General features: G+C 36.3%; 2 protein-coding genes across 3 annotated transcripts in view; both read left to right on the forward strand.

The window, feature by feature from the left end:
• The window catches only part of PPP1R1C (protein phosphatase 1 regulatory inhibitor subunit 1C), a 106,237-nt gene that overhangs the window by 26,530 nt on the left and 65,638 nt on the right, over positions 1–14,069 (forward strand). The window lies entirely within an intron of this gene.
• Positions 10,107–13,472, forward strand: LOC120597100 (eukaryotic translation initiation factor 1-like). The gene is given in 3 exon segments (XM_039855798.1): positions 10,107–10,150; positions 12,984–13,231; positions 13,234–13,472. Coding segments are annotated over 3 exon segments (531 nt in total).

The raw sequence follows: 14,069 nt of genomic DNA on the forward strand, positions 1-14,069 counted from the left end.
CAATAAGAAAGAAACAGAAACCCATGAATTGAAGCCAAACCTGGTGACTAATTTGGTGAAGTTGTCTTGAAAATAGGCAGTGATATATAGATATGTCTCTGTAATAGCAAGTTACAAATAACACATATATTAAATAATTAAGATACATAAGAAATCAGTTCCCTGGAAATATGAGCATGTTGAAATTGGTTTAAAACAGTTAGATGTTTGTTTGACATTTAATATGGAAGACCATTAAAAACATAATTAGTTCTCAATTTGAGCATGAGATTACAGACAACAGAAGATTAAAAGGACTACAATACCCTGTATGTATTTAAATGAAAATGATTTTTGATTTGATAAATTGCTCATAATATGTTTATAAATATTTATACTGTGAGTCTTGATAGGAAAATCTGAGGTAACTAGCTTATATGTTTTAATTTCCATATTAGCATTGCATTGAATTAGAGGAATGAAGAGTAATATCTTAGGTAAAAATTACCTAATATTACCTAAAATTATCTAATATTCATATAATATTAGGCATTATGTGAATTCTGGATTTGGAGGATAAACAATGAGAAAGACTATATAGTCTGTACTTTCCTCTTTTACTCTCTGTGAACCATATAAGGTTCTTCTTGACTATGAGGGATCTACGGGTAAAAGTGAATGTTTGAAGAAAGCTAAGGTAGACTCAGTAGCTTCTGGGGGTCCTTCCAGTCCTGAGCAATAATTTGTGTCTTTTTCTCTGACAACCTCATCAGAAATCACAGCTTTCTCAGCATGTAGTTTCTCCTATTCTTGGATTCTTTTCTCCTCTTTCCATAAGAGTTTTTGGCATCCATCTTCTCGGGTATCTTATCCTCTTCTTCTCTTCTGCCTTGTAACATGACTAGGAACCTGTATCTTAAGAAGAAAAAGAAAACTCTTGTCCTGACCTTCACCAACCCCTTGTATATGCTACTTGATTTCTCTCTGGTTGTTTATGACTCAGCTTTTCTAAGGTTAGTCTGCCCTTGCTTTTAGATTCTCTTTAGTCACTCAAATCTGGCTTTCACTCAATCTCCTCTCTCAAATGTTACTTTATTGAAACACACTTGTCTCCTTTCTGTGCTTATCTTTCTTGATCTCTCAGCTGCTTTTTTTTTAAAAAAAAGTCTTTAATGTCACCACATATTTGACCCCTTTTACCTCATCTACCTCCCTCCTCTCTCCTCCTCCCTCCCCTCTGGTTCTGAGTTGCTTTTTAAACTGCTAACAATTCCCTTCTTGAAATTCTCTCCACCTTTGGCTTTTGTGATTCCAAGCCCTCCTCTTCCTTCAGCTAAGGTGACTTCTCTTTCTTAGTATTATTGTCTCTTGTCTCCTTGTACACCATATCATTAATAAGTGGTAGTTTTCCAGGGTTCCTTACTCTGCTTCAGAATTAGTGTCACCAACTATGTATTTGTCAGCTTCCTTTTTACAGTTACTTTGCATACCTTCGGCATTTAGTGATTTAAATAACAATCATCTTTAATATTGTAATATAAACAACTACATATGTTTTTGCGTTTATTAAACTCACAGCAATTCCCCAAGGTATTTTAATACTTATTTTATAGATTCATATATTGAAGTTCAGAGAGGACAGTACAAGGTTTGTGAATTGAACTTAGGTTTATCTGACTTCGCCTCTTCTCTTACTTTACTAAAATACTGTCCTTTATTTTGCATTTGCATGCAAGGCCTTTCTATATACATTATTTCATTTGCTTCTCTTAACAGTGCTGTCAGGTAGATAAATCATGTGTTCTTAAAATTTCTGTTTTAAAGATAAGGAAACCGTTTTTGGAGACCCAAATAACTTTCTTTCTTGATAGACACAAGAGTTGCTTCTCAAACTCAAGTCTTCTGATTCAAAATCAACCTTTTTTTTCCTATTTATCATTCTGAGACATGGATATGTTGCTCTATAATTTTCCATGAGTTGTTTCATGAAGATCTGCTTTGCATACTCCAATAAATAGATTTATAGGATAAGATTGCTTTAAATATGGCAAAGAGCTAATCAGTGCTTGTTGACTTTATTTCTACTTTAAAATAATTTTAATTATTTAGGAATATGAATTTCTAAGCATATTTTGACTTAGAATTTTACAAATGGAAATTTATAATTCTAGTTGTTTTTATTACTTTACAATTTTTTTCCAGAATATTCCTGGCTGAGAGATATGCCTGAACTTGGATAGCACCCCAAAATTCATAGATACAAAATATTTTTGAAATAAAAAAAACAACAGCCTTTCGAGTAATTTACATTTTAGAGATAATATAACTATATATTTATTTTAACAATTTTCTAGTGGCAGTAAAGGTTTTGTGCTAATAAGATTAGTGGAATCCCATCACTTTCCAATTGGTGAAAGTCAGGTGTCTTAAAGAAAAGGCACAGTAAAAACTAGAAGGAAAAAACAAATGAAATTTTAAAAAACTGGTGAAAAGGCTCTACAAATATCCAAATATATGTGAAATTTATAGTAGAGTAAGCAAAGTAAATAATTTTGATGCAGACCCATATGAATTGAGGTCATAGGGACACTTATTTTAATATCGTATAAAGCATTACATTATAACAATCAAAGTCTCCACCATGGGGAAGATGAACAAGAATGTAAATGAATCTTCTGTAACTCAAGCAGGATCTAGATGATCACCTCGAAGAGATATGGTAGGACAGGGTCTTCTATTGTTTAAAGAGGAGCAGGGGAGTAGACCCTTTAGAGGTTTCTTCTAATTTTAAGAATCTCTAATATCTAATAGAAAAGCAGATATTAGTTTTCTCTCTTTGCCTTTTTAAAACTTCTTCTAGAAGAACTCTTAAGCAGAAGGGAGCTAATGAGGTAAAAAGGAAGTTGGATAAAAGAGTAACTAGAAAGTATCAAGAAGATATTTATCCCCTCCCCAAACAAAGAAAGTGGTCATTGCAAACAAATGGACCAATACTTTAGACATCAGAGCTACTTATCTGGCACATTATAAGTGATTAATAATTATCTGTAAGTGAGATAGTCAGAAATAGCAAAAGGAAGAGAGACCATAATTGAAAAGCTATGTTAATATCTGTTACAATCAAGATTAGGTGACAGCATAGACCCTACAGTGGGTTGTCAATGAATAACTCATAAGTAGATGTTTCTTTCAGTCTTGATCTAAATTGTATGGTTTCTAAAGAAATGTTAAGCAGAATTATTAGTGTTTAGTCGATTAATGCTATTATTTAAATTAAAAAATAATTTTAAAAAATTCTTATCCCATGTTGTTGGAAAAAAATTGGTCAAATTTTTTGATTACTACAACCTTTGCACTCAAGTCAATTTACATTTTTGATTCAATACAAAAGGTTTTTTGAACCACTGTGCTAGGTTCTGGGGAAAAATCAGAAATAAAGAAAGCATAACTCAAATCTGGATAAAGACAATTTAATTGAGCTGTATTACAGACTCTCCCTCCTCAGTTCTTCATAATTTTTTTTTTCTGAAAAGTAAAACAAGCAAGAAAATAATAAGATAAAAACTAGCAGAACCAAAAGTAACAAAATGGTGAAAACACAGGCCAGGAATTGTAAAAAGTGGCAGCCAAGGAAAGAAATAGATGATCCTGTCCTAACTTAGAGCAGCTCCTTATACTTCCAGCATCCTCACCCCACCCTCATAAGTAGCCCAACATATCCTGTGAATTTTTGTTTAAAACCTTCAGTTTAAAGATACCCTTATTCAGGGTCATCCGATAAAATCCTGGGGGAGAAAATGAAACCCTGAAGAGTAGAGCTGTCATCTACAACTATAAAATCTCTAGATCTTAATAGAAGCTTGAAAACTCATTAAAGATCATCATATCCAAGCTTCCATACTTAATTGGAAGAATAGGGTATCCCTCCTACGAATAATATACATTGCTAACTGGTGGAGTCAACCCTAATGTAGGGAATTTAACAAGATGTTGAATAAATAGCAGAGCCAATATCCACAGAGTGCTCCCTCCCCATTCCTCTCCTACTAAATCCTTTGGTTATGCAGAAATGGATATAAAAATAACAGTTCCTCAACTGTTATTTGGCAATATAAAGTGGGAACTGTATCAAAAAGAATGGTCCATAGTATATCAAATGAAAACAAGAAATAGAATGGCAATTTTGTAAACATAACACAGAGAAAAAATAAATATTACAATGCACCTTATTAAGTACAGATGAAAAAGCCAGTATGGAAGAATATAATATGCAAAGAACAAAAGAAAAGTTACTTATCAGTGCCAAATGATACAAAAATACTTGGTTACAATATATATACATCATTCTGTAGCTAAAACTTGAGATGACAAGGAAACTATAGGCCAAAATGACTGCTATAAGATTGATGAATAAATCACAAACAGAAATAAAACATAAGAGGCTAGTTAAAAGTGGAATTACTGATATAAAAGAGTTGACATAATTAGGATGAATGCAAAGGTAAAAGACAGATTGAAACAATTAGAAAAAGATAGAGAAGACAAAGACAATCTAATTTAAGGACAATTGGTCTCACCTCCTCTCTCTACACCGAAGGGAAACAAAAACAAAAAAAAGAAACCCAAAGTTATAGTAGCCAATTTTTAATTATAATAATGGAAGAAATGACTGAAGATTGAAAAGGCATCTGATGATACAATAAGAGCTTGTGTAGTAGTGTGACTAGGATAAAATAACATTATTATTAAATTATTAAAATTCAATGATAAATGATTTTTCAGATGTGCAGGCATTAAAAGCAAATTTCTCCTTCCCACAACAACACTGAATTACAGAAGATGGTAGGGGCGATATCTACCTGTTTTCTGTTCCTTCAAGGCTCTCTAATCTTCAGCTTTTAATAACTGCTCAATTTATCTTTGAAGAATAAGCCTCTAACTAGTTATCTAAGTGCCTTAGCTAGGAAAATAAATGCCATGAGAAATTATATATAATTTTTTTTTCTGCATAGAGTTTACTTTTTGACATTCTTGCTGCCAACTCTAAATGCCCTAGAAGGGGAAAAAGCTTACTTTTGTTTCTAATCCCACAACGGTTTACTATAGAAACCTATGCTGTACTCCTTCATTTCACTTTGCTTTTAAACACATCTTTTTTTACTTATTCATATACAAAAAGTGTGACTAAATAGTGGGAGGGAAAATAGATTCTCCAAAATAAGGTCTTTCAAGAAAAAAAGACGGCTAGAGCTACAAATTCAATGCAAATTGAGTTAAAATTTATTTGGTAGCACAAGAGCCTCTCATCCATCTTACAGTCTCTGTAACTCTAGATAACTTTTTCTCTTAAGGACTCAATATGTTTGCTCAGATCTGATTTCAGTCCTGATTTCACCATTCACTATTTGTTTATCTCAGTGTAATAATTATAACTTACACTGTCTGACAAAGTATTTAACATAAATTCATAGGGTATATTATCAAAACATTATTTTAAAAAGACTATCACTATGTGTATGTATACATATATATGTGTACATATCTATATAGTACTAAATGACATATTCGTATAATGACATATTATAAGTTGCATTTTTAAGGTAAACTCACTAGAGACCTGGATTTTTATCCTATCATTCAGTTACGTTAGCATGCTTGAATATAAAGTCTTATATGTTCAGCTTTCAGAAACAACATAAAGATGAAAGAAGAAGCATACAGCAACACATAAATTTTAGAGTTTTGTGAATTTGTAAGAAGTATATCAGAGAAACTAAACACCAGAACAAGGATTAAAAATATAACACTTTAAAACATACACATTAAATAGCTTTAGATCCAATAGGAGCAAGAAACAAAGAGTATCCCCAGTTGTTTTGTTCAGATGCTGTAATCTTAGCTTAAAAAGAAAACCAAAGCTGAGTTCTTCAACTTCTATCTTTCTTTCATCTTTTTCTACAAGGTAAATTCTCCTCCAAGTGCAGAGGTACTATGAGCATTGTTAAAAGAGACTTAAAGATAAGTTTAGTATAATAAAATAAGAGAGCTTCTTATGACTTTATGTTCAGATTCCCAGGCTCAGAAAAAAGTGTATCACAAGATAATAAAGTAATAGCAATCATGATCAAAAAACTATTGATATCAACATTTAAAAATACAAGGAAAATAAGTGAGCTGCCAGAGGGCTGTAGGGACTCCTGGGAGCTAAATGGCTGAGAAAACATTGGAATTTAGAAACTGCGAACTATTAATCTGAACTTAATTTGAAGCAGAATCTATTACAGACTTCTGAGTAATCTAAAATGTTGATTTGTAGAAACACAGGAGGTTCGTTAAAAACAAATCATGTCCCCACAACTTTATTTCTATTCTTTTATTAGATTACTATATTGATTGATCACGGGAAAAGGGAATGCTAAAAATCATATATCTATCAATAAGATATTTAGCAAATGCCTCCTGATATATGTGTATCTCTCTCTCTCTCTATGTATGTATGTATTTATGTGTGTATGTATACACATACACATATATGTATACATAAAATTAGATTATAATGCATTTAGATAATTCATAATTTTTTAACTAACCATAAAGATCAGTGAATATACATAAACCTGGAGTAAGCTACCTTAGTGATTTGCCTCTTGTTGAGTTTTGTTTGATATTTTTATTAAATTTAAATAAAGTCTTGCTAATGCTCCAAAGCTGGAAAGATATATGTAGGCTTTGGGTGGCAGAATCAAAGCCATAGATATCTTGACAAGGTATTTAGATGTGTTGAAAGACTTCAAGATTAAGTATTGCTGCGACCTGCACAGCTAGGGGGTGAATATACCTGACGGGGTGGGGCGGCAGGGAGGAGGCGCCGGAAGGATGGAGAAAAACACAGAGACAGTATATACAAAAGCTGGGGCCAAGTGGGACATTGCCCTTTGCTCAGATACAGTGACCTTGAGCCAAGCTCAGCGTGTTTATTATATACTTTTGAAGGTCGAAGAGGGAGTGGGAGTCTTCTCAGGACTTGAAACTTGCTGGCAGCAATAATTTCCCAAAGCCTGTCTGTACCCGGTTATCTGTCAGTGCTAAACTACAAGCAGCTGTCTGTTAACTGTTTCGCTTCTCTGTCCTTGGCAGATTGCTACACAGCCAAGCATGGCTTTGCCAATGCTTTGATCGGGTTTGGCTCAGATCTGGCTCTCTACATCTCTCCCTTTTTTATTTTTTAAGCACAGATGAAAGTTGCTCACTTGGAGGTCTCGCAACTGTCTTTGGAAGACTTGGCACCCGACTGAGAATATACAAAAAAAGAATTAAAAGCAACAGCACAATTCCTAAAAGATACTATTGTCCTTTAATAGTATGTTTTAAAATCTATTGACTATCATCAGAGGTGTGTGGGGCCATTATATTCGGCATTGTCTTGGTGGGAACTAGTTCTGTAGTTTCCCATGGCTACTTACCCCTTATCAGAGTCCCCCCACATACATAGCAGAAAGTGATATTCAGAGAGTGAGCTTTTTCTTCAGCTAACCTTCCTTTGTTCTGTAGATGTCCTCCTGGCCTGGCCGCAGGGCTAATCAGCACGTTGTAGTCTCCTAATGCGCCCGATCAACACCGCAATTTTCCTGCCTCCTCCCTACATTATTTCCCTTTAGAGATTTTATTCCCTTAATCTTAAGGGGATGTTGAGGGAGGAAGGTCTGTTTTTCGTAACTTCTTCAAAGCTGAAATAGGGCTATAGTCCTGGCCTACTGGGAATAAAAATCTTTGAAAGCCTATTCTAAGGGCCCTGGAGGCACACGATGTGAGGTTGTTCCAGCATGTTGGATTGGTAGGAAGCCTTGTAAACCTAGAAGATATAAACCTGGCAAAAAGATAGAAAAGACGAGTCAAAGTTAGAAGTAGAAGTAATTGACAATGAATTTACTTTTTCATGGCAGTTTGCTAATTCAAGGTACACAAAAGTTCCCTGATTCCCTGGGACATGTGGACTTATCTAGTTTCTGGAACAAGAGCTTAAGTTTTTCCAGGGGTTCACAGGAATAGGTTGCACTTTTTGGTTTATTTTCTGGAGGAACCTGTGAGGACTCCTAATATACTGGTTTAATTAGAGATAAATGTATCCAGCTGTTGATTCCTTGTACTTTGACAGCAGTTGGAAACTTAACAAAACTTGGTAGCGCCCTTTCTGTTTGCCTTGAGGGCTGACTTTTTATTCCTGTCATTGTGCAGTTAGCATTGGAGAGAGGCCCATGGGATGGATCAGGACAGAGTAGGTAGTTCTAGTATCTAGTAAAAATTCAGCTTTTCCTTCTCGCCATGTCGAGGGTGACCTGAGGTTCCACTGTTGTGATCATGGTGGATTTTCCTAGGACTGGAGTTTGCAAGCGCTTGAGCCTCTGTTGTTGGAGGAGAGACCAGCCCCTTTATGAGAGGCTTGCTATGTGGGACGAGAGCTTGCTATGTGGGACCCCTACCCGGCTTCCCAGTGCTGGATGGACACTCACCCTTCCAGTGCCCTTCCCTCTGCAGTTTGCTCATTGATTGTGCCTCAGTCCCAACAATGCCACTCATGGCCAACCAAGATCGAGGCCTTCTGGGCCTGCAAGGTTTTTATTGCCTAGGGTCACCTTGAGATGGTCTCTGTATTACGGCAGCTAAAATTTGCGCCTCTTTGTACTCTGCTTCCTTTTCTGCCCAGTCCCAGTTATCGGACATGTTAAAGACCTCTGGCACCAAGGCGGCCTGTGGGGTTGAGGTCTAGGCCTTAACTTTTGGAGCTTCCTTTGAATATTGGGCTCAGATCGAGTTATGAAATGTATAGACAGGAGTGTCTGGCCCTCAGACTTTGAGCCAATGTTATATATTCTCTAAAAGCCTCAGAAAACTGGTTAAGGCTACGTAAAACACAGAAATTACTTTGATTAAGCACAGAATCTTTGTTTTCTACTCAGAAAACTTTTCCATAACATCAGTAGCAGACTAATAGTCTAAGAAACATTAAAACGCAACTTTAATTTTGCATTAGTTTACTTTTGGCATTTAAATTTCCAATTTTGTTTAGCTCAATTACATAAAATTTCCTCTCAGGATTTCTCTTCACAAACCTTCTACTACTTTCTTCATTCCTTCAGTTTGCCTCTTTTCACTCATTCAGAAATAACCAACTTTAAGACAAACACCTTTCCTTTAATTTCCTTCAGAATAAATCTTTATACTTCATACCTTCTGTTACCAAAAACATACATTTTCCTTTCCGTCATAGTTAAAATTCTTAACTGAACCACCATATTACATATAACACAGACAAATGTAGATTAGAGATTATAGATTATACATATTTATACAAATACAGATTATACATATTTCCCCACTATCAGTATTTGTAACTTCCCTGGGGGTGCCGACTCAGCCCATCAAAGTCCATTCCTGACTGTCCTCTCCTCCCCTAGCCTGCTGATCTCTGTGAGCCTCCCTCTCTATTGCTTGCTCATACTCAGGAGGCTATGGTGGCAGAGGAGCAGAAGACAGTGGAGGAGCATGAAGGTCCTCATGCCCCTCCAAAGTCCTTTGTAGTATAGCAACCAACTCTTCACCACCTCCTCCCAGGAGTCTGATCCTGTCGGGTGGTATCAAGGCAATCTCTTATTAAAGACCACAGACAAAATGGGAAAATGTGGATCTTTTTAGGCCCTTCTGAGATATAATGTCCCCGTAATTGCTTTCTTATTTTTTCCCAAGTCTGACTATTTACAGTTCCCTCCTTTGGAAACCAAGGACAAGTCTTTTGCACAAAACTTAAAGATTCTGTTAATTGCTCTCCTTTTACTTTGCAGTTTCTAGCATAGCCTTTAGCATCTGAACATAAAGGATCCTCTCTTGGGATCCAGAATTTCTCGTGTTTTATGCCCAGCGAAACCAATCCACTCCTCACCGTACACTTACCTTTAAGTGTTGACCGTGTCCTCCAGGAGTGTCCTTCCGCCTGGATGGATGAATGAAATTTACAATGAAGAGAGCCATCCCCTCAGTGGGAGGGCGGAGATCCCCCGTACTCAAGCCCCACGTTGAGCACCACTTGCACGGCTAGAGGGTTAATATACCTGAGAGGGGGTGACGAAAGGATGGAGAAAAACACAGAGACAGTATATACAAAAGCTGGGGCCAGGTGAGACACTGTACTTTGCTCAGATACAGTGACCCCGAGCCAAGCTCAGCGTGTTTATTATATACTTTTGAAGGTCGAGGAGGGAGTGGGAGTCTTCTTCTCAGGACTTGAAACTTGCTGGCAGCAATAATTTCCCAAGGCCTGTCTGTACCCAGTTATCTATGCTAAACTACAAGCAACTGTTTGTTAACTGTTTCGCTTCTCTGTCCTTGGCAGATTGCTACACAGCCAAGCATGGCTTTGCCAATTCTTCTATCAGGTTTGGCTCAGATCTGACTCTCTACGAAGTATATCAAGGAAAAATGTAAGATCCTGTATTTAACTATTAAAAGTTGAATATGCAAAGAAGAGTTTATGTGAATCAAATACATGCTCTTAAAGGGACAAAAGGCCATGTGAGCCTATAGTGCACAGCAACTAATATAGTATTTTGCAACATTAAGAGAACTATGATATACTCTCATTTGGAATGTAGTGCTCAGTTCTGAAAATTAACTTTCAAGAGGGTCATCAATTGAAAAAAAATATTGAGAATGTGGGCTGAAGCTCCAGGAAGGTAGATTTTAGCTCAGAATGGAAAATAATTTTCTAATGGTTAGATTTTACAATGGATTGTGTAAAATTTCTTAATTCATTCTCTTTTACTAAAATTGTTTATGCCGATATTGAAGGACAGTGTGTTAGAACCCACAGAAACAATTCTTGCTTTGAGTAGGATTTTTTTCCAGCTTTATTGAGACATATTTGACATATAACATTGTGTAAGTTTAAGATGTACAACCTGATGATTTTGATACACGCATATATAGCAAAATGATTACCACAATAAAGTAATCTATCATCTCTCATAATTACCATTTGTGTGTGTGTGAGAACATTTAATATCTGCTCTCTTATCAACTTTCGATTATACAATATAGTCTCATTAACTATAGTTACCATGCTGTACATTAGATCCCCAGAACTCATTCACCTTACAACTGGAAACTTCTACCCTTTGACCACGATCTCTCCATTTTCTCTAGCCTCAGCTCCTAAAAACCACCATTCTACTCTCTGTTTCTATGTTTGGCTTTTTTAGATTCCACATATAAATGAGATGATATGTATTTGTCTTTCTCTGACTTATTTCACTTAACTACAATAAGTTTCTATAAGTTCAGCTTCTCTAGATTCCACATATAAGTGAGATGATACCATATTTGTCTTTCTCTCTCTGACTTATTTCACTTAAGCATAATGCCCTCAAGGTCCATTCATGTTGTCACAAATGGCAGAATTTTCTTCCTTTTTGAAGCTTAACCTTCATGCAATTTCTTAATTTTCTTGTCGCGAATGTAATTTACTTAAGGATTGCACAGTGTGTTCTAAAAAGCAATGATTATTTATAGAAGATAGATGGATATAAGTAGTAGATCTCTACATAGTAGATATATATCAGTTCACAGTTTCTAGGGAGTTTAAACTCTATTGAAAGAGACAGGCAATTAAAGAAACAATCACAGTACAGTGTGATAAATAAGGGCTGTAACAGAGGAAACATTATGATAGAAGCACATGTCAAGGGCATCTAACTTAGCTTTGGCAGAATCAGAAAGGCTTCTTGGTGGGGAAGGACAGCTAAACTGGGATGTCCAAAGGTAGGTGAGCTGAAGAAAATTGGTGGGACAGAGTAGTTGAAGAGATTTTCATCAAAAGAACAGCTGGTGGGAATATCTCCGGGGTGCGAAAGAATATGACAATTTTTTTCAGAAATTGAAAAAAAAACTTAAATATTTGGACCACAGAATGCCAAGGATAAGTTCAGGGGAAATTATAGACTTAAGAAGGAGCTGGATAATTTAGGGCTTTGTGACTACATTAAGAAGTTAAGACTTTATTCTAAAAGTGATGGGAAACCACAGATGAGCTTTAAACAGGAAGAGGCCTGATTTTTTTTTTTTTTTTGAGAAAGATTGTTCCGACAGTTGTGTGAAGAATGAATTGGAGGAGTCGTCTTGGATATAGCTAGTTCAGTTAGGAAGGTATTGCAATAATTCAGATGATGGAAATGATACTATGAACCAAGTTACAGAGATGTTTAACAGAAAGAATGGACAGGACTTGGAGACTGACTGGCTATCAGAGGGATATGACAAAGGAGAAGGGAGTCAAAGATAAGGTCTTCTTCTTTTTTCTTTTTATATGTGACTTTCTCTTTCACTTACCTGTCAGCATATACTGTACTTAACACAATATTTTACCTATGTTTAATTAGACTATGTAGTCATATTCACTGACGAATAAAAAATCATACTTATTTTTTTCTACAAATTTGGTGAAATCTCAATGAAAAATAGGAATGAATATTTCTTGATCTTTGTTTAATTAAGTCCAAATATGTACTATTCCATGTGACAGATAAAATGCTAAATATAAATAGCTTAGTTTGGATTCTCTAGAATACAGATCTTGGAAAAGAATTTGAATGAAAAATAATTTAACTGAAATGTAACCCCAGAAAACAAGAATGAATGAGACAGAGGAAAAGGAAAAAGAAAAAGACTTATTAGCAAAGTTGTTGCCGTGGAATGGAGGCTCAATTGCGTTGGGATCTCTTGAGAAGCACATAGAGCAGGCCACTGAAGAACAAGAAACTGGAGCTTTTATCCACTGTCTTTAGTCCCCCACTGGTTGCGAATTGTCTCCCAGGGCCATTAACTCCACCAGCAGTTGTTGGTTCTGCTAAAGCCAGAGAATGTCCTAGGAAGAAAAGGGCAAGATGAATGTGGCATTCCTCTTTGAGATAAGATGCAGAGAACAAGAGCATTATAGTTCTTTACTACAAGGACAGAATTATAGCCATCACTAAGCCTTTGAATCGCGCCAAGGACCCAGCAGACTCCCGCGTGAGTCCCCTCGCTTCCCTGAGCTCAGTCGCCCGCCCGCCTTCTCCACCAGCCGCCTTCCGCAGGCAGGCCGTTTCCACCAAGGAAAAGGAATCATATCAAAGGTCCGCCATCCAGAACTTTCACTCTTTCGACCCCTTTTCCGATGCAAATAAGAGTGATAATCTCCTTCCTGCTGGCACTGAGGATTATATCTCATAAGAATTCAACAGAGAAATGGCAGGAAGACCCCGCCCCTGTTCACTGAAGATTACGATAAAAAGAAACCAGTGAAGCCGTTTAAGAAGAAATTTGCTTGCAATGGTACTGTAATCGAGCATCCAGAATATGGAGAAGTAATTCAGCTACAGGGTGACCAGCGCAAGAATATATGCCAATTTCTTGTAGAGGTTGGACTGGCTAAGGACGACCAGATGAAGGTTCATGGGTTTTAAGTGCTTTTTTTTTTTGGCTTACAGAAGTTTAAGTGAGGATTGCCTTGCAATGAGTAGAATTTCCCTTCTGTCCCTTGTCACAAGTTTAAGAACGTCACAGCTTGTATAATGTAACTATTAGGGGTCTGCTTTTAACTTGGACTAGTGTAACTCCATGCAATACACTGAAAAGAGCCATAAAATAAAACAACCAACTAAAGAAAAACATCATTTTTTGATCTGGAATGTTTTGCTCAGTTCTGCCCACCGGCTTTTAAAAGGAGCCATCGCTTGGTGGAAACAAACAGGATGACATACGTAATGAAAACCAAGTCACATGGAAAAGCATTAAGGGAGCTAAAGGTATTAACTATAAGAGAAGATAGGAGAAAAAGATAGATTTAGTCAGCTAGAGATGAATCTGAGCCTCTCTGGAACTTTACTGTAGCCATGACTGAAACCAGGGATGGGCTGATGAAATGAGATGCAGTACGTCTGAAGCATCTGCTACCACAAGTAATCTTTAAGAAAACCTTAACAAGAACATTTATTTTAAAACTTTCTGTTTGACCTTTAAATTGTGTATGCAACTCCAAATAATGAGCCACTAGAGAAATC

This window comes from Pteropus medius, unplaced genomic scaffold (assembly GCF_902729225.1).
Source record: "Pteropus medius unplaced genomic scaffold, Ma_sr-lr_union100, whole genome shotgun sequence".
NCBI classification, from domain to species: Eukaryota; Metazoa; Chordata; class Mammalia; order Chiroptera; family Pteropodidae; genus Pteropus; species Pteropus medius.